Raw genomic sequence first — 11,400 nt, 5'->3', positions numbered from 1 at the left:
GTGGAGAGACCAGACAGATAAATAAAGAGTGCAGAGGAGACTTTTATTTATCATCAACCACTTTATACCAGTTATAGTAATAATAATGTTTTCATAATAATAATAATAATATTAATAATGATCATTTTTAAAATAGGAATAATATTTTAACAACAGTAACAACAATTTTATAATTAAAAAATTATATTAATAATAAGAATGTTAAACAATAATATTAACAATAACTGTAATTGATGCTTCACTGTAAAATAGGTTTTTTTCAACAATAATAACATTATTAATAATGATATATTTTTGAAAATAATACTATTATGTTTACATTAACAGTAATAAAATAATAATTAATAATAATAAAAATAATAATTCCTAAAATAGTAAAAAAGAATAATTTTTCGACAACATTAATATATATATATATATATATATATATACTGTACATATATAGTTTTAATAATAATATTATTAATAATGTTAAACAATAAATTAGTATTTTTATAAACAATAACAATATAATTGTTTAAAATAACAGCAATAAAATTAATAATTGTGATATATTTTTTGAAAATTATGCAGATATATTTAAATTAACAGTAATAATAATAAAATAATAATAGTAATAATATAATTTAGAATAATGATAATTCCTAAAATAATAATAAAATAGATAATATAATAATAAAACAAAATTTATACTATTTTTACAATAATACTGATAACAACAACAGTAATATATTATTATAATTAATTAGTATAATAATAATGTTTGCGATAATAATAGTTCTAACAATAATTACCACAATGATTATCATCATCATTATCCTAATAATAATTATATTTATAATAATAATAATAATAATAATAACAATAAACAATAATAATAATACATTTTAAATATCAATAATAAGTCAATATATATTAAATAATACTAATATAGTTAAGTAATAGTAATAATAATAATTAAATAATAACAATAATAATATAATATACAAAAATAGTAATAATAATAATAATCCTAATTCCTAAAAGAGTACTAATAATATTTTATCAACAACACTGATAATATAATTTTAAATAAATAATAATAATATTATTTTTACAATATTAATTCCAATAATAATAATAATCATTATAATTATAATAATAATAATAAATGATAATATATTATATATATTTAAATAATACGATTTTTTTCAACAACAATGATAATATATTTTTAAATAATAATATTAATATTATTAATATATTATATATATTTAAACGCTTTTTTTTTACAACAGTAATAACAATTGTCATAGTATAGTAATAACAATAATGACCATAATGAGCATAATTATCCTAATAGTAATAATAATAATAATAATAATAATAATAATAATAATAGCAGTAATTATTAAAGCGCGCACTGTTTGCGGTTTTGCGGGTTTGAGCGGCTTTTCTTTGTACTTTTATAGCCGGTGGGCGGAGCTTATTGAATATTAATGAGCCGTGCGCGTTAGCCCCGCCCATGCTCGTGAGCGCGCAGTATAGATATAGCGCTCGCTCCCGCACTGGTTAGTCGTTGTTGTGTGCGGTGGATGACCGGAGTTCAGTGTGTGTGTGTGTTGTGTTTGAGAGTGTGTGTGTGTGCGTGAGAGTGACCGTGGTCAGAAAGTTTGTTCTGGACTTACAGGAGCGCTGAAGGACGCAGAGCTGGATTACTGAGCCGGGACGGAACACACCACAGAGCCGCGGTTCTCACCCTGGATTATATGTGCGCGTTTACCCGAGTGAAACCCGGTGCATGTGGAGAGCGGAGCTCGGCGGGGCGCGTGTGAGTGAGAGCCGGGGTTCGGCTGCACTGTGAGCGGGGGAGCAGAGAGAGGAGACGCGGCACCATGCGGACTCACGGTCCAGGTCTGACCGCCGCATGCCTTCAGCTCCTGGTGCACTGCGTTTACATCCAGGTACGATCTCGCACAGGCTGGGAGTGCAGAGCTGTGATTTATAGATCACACTTTTATCTAAGAATTAATGTAGCTTTTTAATCTGCACCTTATTTATGTATTTATTTAGGTTGAAAATGCATCGTGGGAAAGTTTGGTGTCTGGTTTGATTTGTAGGGGTTTGCATGCGTGTTTTTCCCCACCGCACAGATTTAAAAGTGAGGGTGAAAGTGAGACACGGCTGGTCGGTATGTCAGAAATCACATCGCGATACTATCAGTTTGAGTCTGGTGCCTGGTTTGCACTTTTTTATGCGTGTCGCTGATTTATTAATTAGTATGATTTGTATGATTTGTATTTTTGACGCATGTGTTAAACAGAATAGGACCAAGCACACACCCCGAGCATTTCCAGACCTGATCTGGGAACGCAGCTTGCATATAAAAAGTGCCACAGAACATAAAACTGTGCAACTTTTACCGCTAATATTATGACGATGCGAGGTTTTGCGCGATTTCTCTTTGAATCGCTTTTTTAATGACATAATAGCTCCAGAAACTGAACTCTGGTTTGTAAAAACGACTGCGATTTATTTTAATTGCGCTGTCAAAGCTTGACTGATGTGTTGTGCGCAAAAACAATACGGGTTGACGTGCCTGAAATGCTTCGTATTGCTTCGTAAGGCTTCGGAGTTCTTCGTAAGGCTTCGTGATTCTTCGTATTGCTTCGTAATGCTTCGTTTTAAAATTCGTCTTATGTTACATAATAAGCTGTTTTCCAACAGTCTGCAGAACGTTCGGTGTGCTAAATGTTCGCAAAAGTGTGTAAAACTAAAAGCACTTTTGGGGGGTGCTTCCAATTTTCACCCTGCGTTCTAGTCACATCCTAAAAAAACTGCACATTTTCATCTTAGGATCGGGTGTGTCGGACATTGCGTTACCTCCAAGATGGACAACATTAGCTGCTAACATTTAGCAGCTAAACGTTCATGTTATTTGAAGTAAAAAGCTACATGACTTGTAGCAGACTTGTGTGTGAATGTGGCGAGGGGGGCATATTCAGGTACCCCCAAAGCAAAGTGCCCCCCCGCTCAATATATATATATATATATACATAAAATAATAAATAAATAAACGTATTCCACTTGCTAGCTTTGGTAACGTTGGAATCGTCAGTGTTCCCATCAGTTGTTGATAACCACAGTATATAACAGGAATGTTTAAGAACGGAAGGAATGGCAGGAACCCCCCCCCCCCAACTAATTCCCAGTAGATAACCCCCCCCCCCCCCCCCCCCCTCCTTCCCGAGCTGGGGTGCTCAAGGTTTTGAATCGTAGTGGTGCTATCAGCCGGTCGGGCGGCTGCACGGACGGTTGGATAATGACGAGTCCAAAATGTCCGAAATGTCAAAGGCGCTAGGGTGGTGCAGCGGTCTACTACGCTGGCTCACCATTGGCCATCACCAACGTGATCGGCTGTGTCCGAGGGGGGTCGGTCGAAGATTGACTTGGCATCATTAACATTAGATTTCCGGGTCACCGTAAGGTCGCTGGCTGCATCTCAACCCCCAAGCCAATACGCACCGCGATCTCAATATCGTCACGTTACTAAGATGATCAAAATCATGAATTAATTAATTTCTCTTGTTTTGATTCGTTCTCAGCTTTGCGCAGCATCAGGACACTTCGAGCTGCGGGTGGTGCCCACGCGGAACGCCAACGGCGAGCCGCAGGCCGCCCCCTGCTGCGGCGGGACGCGGAGCCCGTCCGAGAGCGACAGATGCGCCAGGAGCGAATGCCATACCTATTTCCGCATCTGTCTCAAGGAGTACCAGTCGAGGGTGACCCCCGGCGGGTCGTGCAGCTTCGGCAGCGGGACCACGCCGGTTATCGCTGGGAATACGGCGGCGTCGAAAAGCCTGGCGGAAAACGACAAGGCTCACGTCGTGCTGCCCTTCAGCTTCGCCTGGCCGGTGAGTCTATCGGGTTTTTTTATTTCTAGAGATGAAGCGCTGATGAGACGGTTCAGATTTGATGATGTGTGTGGAAGCATGTTCTAGTCCTGTTTAGTTCCCCAGACGTTACCCCCCCCCCAAAAAAAAGTCTCTAGACTCTAGAAGAATGACCAAGTCCAAAAAGAGCAACCAAGTCCAAGTGGACTCTGGAAAAACGACCAAGTCCAAGTGGACTCTGGAAGAAAGGACTAGTCCAAGTGGACTCTGGAAGAACGAGCAAGTCTAAGAAGAACGACCAAGTCCAAGTGGAAGTGGACTCTGGAAGGACGACCAAGTCCAAGTGGACTCTAAAAGAATGACCAAGTCCAAGTGGACTCTGGAAGAACAACCAAGTCCAAATGGAAGTGGACTCTGGAGGAACGACCAAGTCCAAATGGAAGTGGACTCCGGATGAACGTCCAAGTCTATGTGGACTCTGGAAGAACGACCCAGTCCAAATGGAAGTGGACTCTGGAAGAACGACCAAGTCCAAATGGACTCTGGAAGAACGACCAAGTTCAAATGGAAGTGGACTCTGGATGAACGACCAAGTCCAAATGGAAGTGGACTCTGGAGGAACGACCAAGTCCAAATGGAAGTGGACTCCGGATGAACGTCCAAATCTAAGTGGACTCTGGAAGAAAAACCAAGTCCAAGTGAGTCTCACAGAGAGAAGCACAGCATCGCGTCAGATTTGGGGTTAAGGCTCGGTCAGAGAAGTTTCTTCACGCCAAACTCGGATGCACTGGGAACGGGAACAGGAACAGGTCTTCCCTTAAGTAAATTTGGGCACCCTTTAGCAGTATGTTTTGTAGGGGCAGTGACGGCGCCATAGTGTGGGGTTGCCCTGCAATTGGTGCCCATTGGTGCCCTGTCCAGTAGGTGTCCCAGTGGTGTTGCTGTGAGAACCGGAACCACTATGGCCCTCGCCTGGATGGATCATCATGCAACTCAAAACGAGCTGACGACCACACAGTGTGTTGGGACTCCTCTACAGACTGAATGATCAAAGGAAGAGGAGGAGGAGGAAGGAGGACGTTTACTTTACAGTAGATTAATGATCAGCCTGGTTAGATGAAAGACCCCGACAATGGTTCTCATTCCATTATCTCCTTCACAACACAATGCCTTTGTTGGACCTGGAAGCGCCTGGACGACTTCCTGCATCGCTTAATTAAGGTCACACGGTTCGAGTGCTGATAAGTTCAGTCGCTTCCTCACACAGGCTGGGTCAAGGCTCCACCCGCAGCCCCAATCCAAGCTTTTGGAAAGCTATGGACCAGACCTGAGGAACGTTGAGGAATAAACGGGACATTACGGTCGTGCTGTGTGGACCCGGATGGACTCAGTAGGGCACCGGATGATCAGATGATATTTTGCCGTCCTTATTTTTTTTGACTGGTTTTAGGGTGGAATGTTGATGCACCCAACGCAACCCAGATGTTGGAACAGATCCTCTGTTACACCCCTCCCTCAAAAAAACTGGAAACAAAAGACCGAATGCTGCCCCCTTCTTCTTGCTGCTTCTGGACTCTAGAAGAACGACCAAGTCCAACTGGAAGTGGACTCTGGAAGAACGACCAAGTCCAAGTGGACTCTAAAAGAACAACCAAGTGGAAGTGGACTCTGGAAGAACGACCAAGTCTAAGTGGACTCTGGAAGAATGACCAAGTCCAAGTGGACTCTAAAAGAATGACCAAGTCCAAGTGGACTCTGGAAGAACAACCAAGTCCAAGTGGAAGTGGACTCTGGAAGGACGACCAAGTCCAAGTGGACTCTAAAAGAATGACCAAGTCCAAGTGGACTCTGGAAGAACAACCAAGTCCAAATGGACTCTGGAAGAACAACCAAGTCCAAATGGAAGTGGACTCTGGAGGAACGACCAAGTCCAAATGGAAGTGGACTCCGGATGAACGTCCAAGTCTAAGTGGACTCTGGAAGAACGACCCAGTCCAAATGGAAGTGGACTCTGGAAGAACGACCAAGTCCAAATGGAAGTGGACTCCAGAAGAACGACCCAGTCCAAATGGAAGTGGACTCCGGAAGAACGACCCGGTCCAAATGGAAGTGGACTCCGGATGAACGTCCAAGTCTAAGTGGACTCTGGATGAACGTCCAAGTCTAAGTGGACTCTGGAAGAACGACCCAGTCCAAATGGAAGTGGACTCTGGATGAACGACCCAGTCCAAATGGAAGTGGACTCTGGAAGAACGACCCAGTCCAAATGGAAGTGGACTCTGGAAGAACGACCAACTCCGAGACCGGTTTTGGAGTGGAGTGTTAATGCACCTAGCGTGACCCAGATGAGATACTCTAGATAGCTCTTGCACCCCTCCCCTACCCCAAAAGAAATGGAAACGATAGACCTTCTTCCTGCTGCTTCTTTTTAACCCGGTAGAGACGGAGTTTCGCGGAGAGCCGAACGGCATATGTATCTCCAGATTTCCAGATCTAAAAATGTACCCCCCCCTACCCCCTTATCCCCCCACCCCCTCCCCCAAAAAAATCCAGGTAGAGCCTCGCTTTCTCAGCCGTCTTTACTCTTCCGACGCTGAATGGTGCCGTTTGTTCAGACGCTCGTCCTTTCCTTTCCTGACCCCTCGTGCTCCCGCTGTCAATAACGGGTCAGACCGAGTCAGTCCGAGGGGGGGATAATTAGGCCTCATCGCCATGGCAGCCACCTTTAAGACACCCCCCGCCCTCCTCCCCCTCGAACGGTCTGGACCGCCTCCCGAAATTCACCCTGAATGGAGAATAATTAGACATTGTCATCTTGCATGCTTTCTTTTCCCTTCAATCTGTACCTAGCAATTGGCGCGGGCGGGCAGGGCCGGTCTGACCCGCGGGCACAATGAGCCCAACAAAGCGGCGCTTTAAAAAGGAAGGGGGGGGGGGGGGGGGGGTTGCATTTAATGGGAACGTGTGCTGCCGTTTCGATACCCGTGTTGCAGTTTTTTGCACCGTCAGCGTAACTCCGGGTTCGCGGGTGCACCCGGAAGGCCGGCGGGTGTTTCCAGGGGTTGCGAGGTAACCAGGAGGGGGGTGGTGGAGGGGGGGGGGGGGGGTTGTTTTCTCTCTCTGCCTGTTAGCTGGCGAGGCTTTTTGATGCTGCACCTTTGGTTCAGTAAGCTCAGGGAGTTCCCTCTTACTGAGTTCAGACATGTTTCGGGCAGGAAATGCCTCACCTCAAAGAACACTCGACGCCACCGAGCGCAGGGCTGGGGTGTGTTGAATCAGATATCCCATAATTCCCTGGGGTTTGTTTTCAGTACTTGATGATCAGTTTGGTTCGCTTGTTCTTGCTGGGAGGCAATGCAGAATGCAATCAGAATGCAGAGACTCTGAGGAGGCTTCTCGCAAGACTTCGACTGTTGTGCGTCTGTGGGAATTTGTGCCCCTGCAGTCAAGAGTAAAGCCGTGGTGCTGACGTCACAAGTGGTGCTGTCGAACTGGAACAGGAAAGGGCCTTCCCTAAACTGTCATTCGAGGCAGATGACCAAAACAGCCCAGCCATCTCAGTCCAGGTCCCAGGCCATGCCGAGTCGGGTATGAGGACCACATCCACCGTCTTTGTGGGACTGTCTGTCTGTGTGTGGCAGCCAGCGCCGGCGGCTGTGAGCATTAGCGCTAAGCAATAGCTGTGGCCGCACAGCCGGGCGGATTACGGCGAATAAAGGCTGACGGGTCACTCGCGCACGGTGCAGCGGGGCGTGAAGAGGCGACAGGAAGCTCGCGGTGACACTGTAGCGCTTACAGAACCGAGATTCTCTCGAAAGCCAGAGGGTCCAAGTGGACTCTGGAAGAACGACCAAGTCTAAGAAGACTGACCAAGTCCAAGTGGACCAAGTGCAAGTGGACTCTGGAAGAACGACCAAGTCCAAGTGGACCAAGTGCAAGTGGACTCTGGAAGAACGACCAAGTCTAAAAAGAACGACCAAGTCCAAGTGGACCAAGTGCAAGTGGACTCTGGAAGAACGACCGAGTCCAAGTGGAAGTGGAATCTGGAAGAACAACCAAGTCTAAGTGGACTCTGGAAGAACGACAGAGTCCAAGTGGAAGTGGACTCTAGAAGAACAACCAAGTCTAAGTGGACTCTGGAAGAACGACAGAGTCCAAGTGGAAGTGGACTCTAGAAGAACGACCAAGTCTAAGTGGACTCTGGAAGAACGACCAAGTCTAAGTGGACTCTGGAAGAACGACCAAGTCCAAGTAGACTCTGGAACAACGACAGAGTCTAAGTGGAAGTGGACTCTGGAACAACGACAGAGTCTAAGTGGACTCTGGAAGAACGACCAAGTCTAAGTGGACTCTGGAAGAACGACCAAGTCTAAGTGGACTCTAGAAAAATGACCAAGTCTAAGTGGACTCTGGAAGAATGACCAAGTGCAAGTGGACTCTGGAAGAACGACTAAGTCTTCTCATGTTCTGCCCTCTGCCTTTGTTTTGTTTATTAGCGGCGTCTTTTCTTTGTTACTCCTCTAGCATAAATTTTTTTTATTGTTTTCATTGTTCGTGCATCTTCCGGTCGTACCTGCTCGTCTTTTCTTCCCGGCTCTCTCTCGGCTCCCAGAACTTTCCGTTTAATAAGGACATTTGAATAAGTTTTTTGTCTCTTTTCTTCTTGAATCTTCCGGTAGCTTCTTTTGTCCTCGGGCCAAGAATCTATTGTGAATAAAAAAAAAATCAGTGTCGCGGCTACGTTTGTTTTCACGCTAATGCTAACGGCTAACGGCTATTCGAATCGGACTTTTCCTCCAGTGTTGGCGTGTATGGAGGGGGTTCGTAGAGTGTCCTTGCGTCCTGTGTGTGTGTGTGTGTGTGTGTGTGTGTGTAGCGTAAGGGGCTGGCGTTGGCACCGCCGGTGCGATCTCTTCGGAAGCATTTCGTCGGGTCGTGCTACGATGAGAGAGTATGTGCGAGAGCTGGAGAGAGTGTGTGAAGTCAAAAGAGAAGCAACACACACACACACACACACACACACACACACACTGTGCCCCTCGTAACCCACACACACTGGCCTTCTGGTCCTTTGGCACAATACACTCGCATTCCTTCAGAGTCACACACACACACACACACACACACACTGGGCTGTGTGATTTGTTATCTGATATTGGTGAGAGAGACAGTGGCATTAAGGGTGACAAAAGCCTTCAAAGGCGAGCCGCCACCAAGGAGCCCCCCCAACACACACACACACACACACACCAGTCTTTGTTGACCAGTCGAAGTTGCTTAAACTGCCCTAATCAGAGAAAGAAAGAGGCAAAAACAGGAAAGCAGAAACGAGTGTGTGTGTGTGTGTGTGTGTGTGTGTGTGTGTTTGCATGTTTGCGAAAACTATCGATCGTCCCGGGAACATCTGCGCGTCCTGCGTGTTCCAATCCGCCGTTTGACTCGACTCCAGCGTACTGGAAAGTTTCCAAGAGCACAACAGGACTTTCAAGATATCTAGCGAACCGCCGATTTTTGTGTCGTCCTCTTGGTGTCCACACTTCAATCGACAACCTGTGTTTTATCCAGGTGGCGCAGCGGTAAAAACACATGCTGAACACCAGAGCTGGGATCACGAATGCGTTGTATCGAGTCACGTGAGCAACGATTGGCCCGTTGTTCAGATATGGGCGGGACTAAGCCGGATAGGGCCTCTCTCTCAGACTACTGCGATTACGACCTCTGCTGGCTGATTGATGGCGCCTGCACAGAGATGAAAAGAGTGCTCTCAGGGTGTGTCTCTCTGTACACAGTGCTGATCCGCACTGCACTCGTCAAAGTGTAGGTGATAAGATGCATACGGCTGCTGCGCACGTGTCGGAGCGGGCGTGGGTTAGCTTCGTTCTCCTCAATCAGAGCGGGGATCGGCATTGGTGGAGAGGAAGCGTATATATATGTGTTTCGTCTTTTTCCTTAAACCTTCGCTACTGTGTTTTATCGTCGCTTGTTATTTCATATTTATCTAAACAACACTTTAAAAGTTAACGTTTAATCCAAACAGTGACCGAGGTCCCCACAACGTTTTTCCCGATAAAGTTTTCAACCATGTTTTATCGTTGCATTTTAAACTCCTTCTGTTGTTTTGTTTTGTTATTTCATATTTATCTAAACAACACATAAAAATTCAACGTTTAATCCAAAAAATACGTTGTATGTTTTTCCTTTCAACGACAACCGAGGTCCCCACAACGTTTTTCACAAGGAAACATTCACTACTAGGTTTTTACGTCCTCGTTTGTTTTTCGAAATCCTTCATTTATCTTCGATTCTAAACTCCTTCTGTCGCTGCTGCATATTTTCTGTAGCTGACGTGTTTTATTTATTATCTATCCGAACAAATATTTACGAAAAAAACAAAAATTAAAATAAAATATCAAACGACCGGTGGTTGATTTACGAAACGACATAAATTGGGGTAAAGCTCGGCGTCTAAAAACATTGAAAAGTGTTGGGAGGTGGGGGAATGTGGTTGAAAAGCGGGTCTAAACTGCTTTGTTACCGCCGCCAACCGTCTCACGTTCAAACTCAAATACGGCGCCTTCCGGGTGGGTTTGTCGTGTTTTACGCAAACGCCGCCAACACACACGACGTCATACGAAGGCCAGCTATCCAAACGACAAATAAAAAGAACATTTGTTCAAAAAACACGATCCGTCAGCTACAAATGGGAAATATGGAAGGAACGGGGACCGAGGTCCTCATAACGTTTTTCACACAAAAGTTCTCACTATCGTGTTTTATCGTCACTTTCCACTCCTTCTGTCGCTGCTGGATATTTTCTTCAGCTGACGTGTGGTTTGATATTTATTATTTATCCAAACACACTTAAAAATGGACATTTAATCCCAAAAATACGAAAAACACGGTCCTCATAACGTTTTTCGCAAGGAAACCTTCGCTAGCATGTTTGTCAGTGCAATTATAACAAAGTGGAGGTGACTGCGGATGCGCAGAGGTCGCCAACGTTCTGCAGAGTCGATCGCTCCAGACCTCCAAACTTCACGTGGCCTTCAGATTAGTGTGTAGAGCTTCATGGAATGGGTTTCCATGGCCGAGCAGCTGCATCCGAGCCTCACATCACCAAGCAGTGGTGTAAAGCACGGCACTGGACTCTAGAGCGGTGGAGACGTGTTTTCTGGAGTGACGAGTCTGGGTCTGGCGGTTGCCAGGAGAACGGTACTCGTCTGACCGCATTGTGCCGAGTGTAAAGCGTGGTGGAGGGGGGATTATGGTGTGGGGGGTGTTTTTCAGGAGTCAGGCTCGACCCCATAGTTCCAGTGAAAGGAACTCTTAATGCTTCAGCATACCAAGAGATTTTGGACGATTTCATGCTCCCGACTTTGTGGGAACAGTTTGGGGATGGCCCATAAAGACGTGGATGAGCCAGTTCGACCGGCCTGCACAGAGTCCTGACCTCAACCCGATAGATAGAACACCTTTGGGATGAATTAGAGCGGAGACTGCGAGCCGGGTCTTCTCGTCCAACATCAGT

At 45.1% G+C, this 11,400-nt stretch overlaps 1 protein-coding gene across 3 annotated transcripts in view; it reads left to right on the top strand.

Moving 5' to 3' along the window:
* The first annotated feature begins 1,562 nt into the window (after positions 1 to 1,562).
* The window catches only part of jag1a (jagged canonical Notch ligand 1a), a 57,550-nt gene continuing 47,712 nt past the window's right edge, over positions 1,563 to 11,400 (top strand). For 2 of the 3 annotated variants that reach the window (XM_063009861.1, XM_063009860.1), the window contains exons 1-2: positions 1,563 to 1,943; positions 3,585 to 3,893. In XM_063009861.1, the coding sequence (XP_062865931.1) occupies positions 1,875 to 1,943; positions 3,585 to 3,893 (378 nt within the window). In that variant the 5' untranslated portion in view covers positions 1,563 to 1,874. The remainder of the gene's footprint in view (positions 1,944 to 3,584; positions 3,894 to 11,400) is intronic. The other variant, XM_063009862.1, reaches the window with a different exon arrangement.

This window comes from Trichomycterus rosablanca, chromosome 15, assembly GCF_030014385.1.
Source record: "Trichomycterus rosablanca isolate fTriRos1 chromosome 15, fTriRos1.hap1, whole genome shotgun sequence".
Lineage (NCBI taxonomy): Eukaryota > Metazoa > Chordata > Actinopteri > Siluriformes > Trichomycteridae > Trichomycterus > Trichomycterus rosablanca.
Note: the sequence above shows the minus strand (reverse complement) of the source record. Positions and strands in the feature narration are given on the sequence as shown.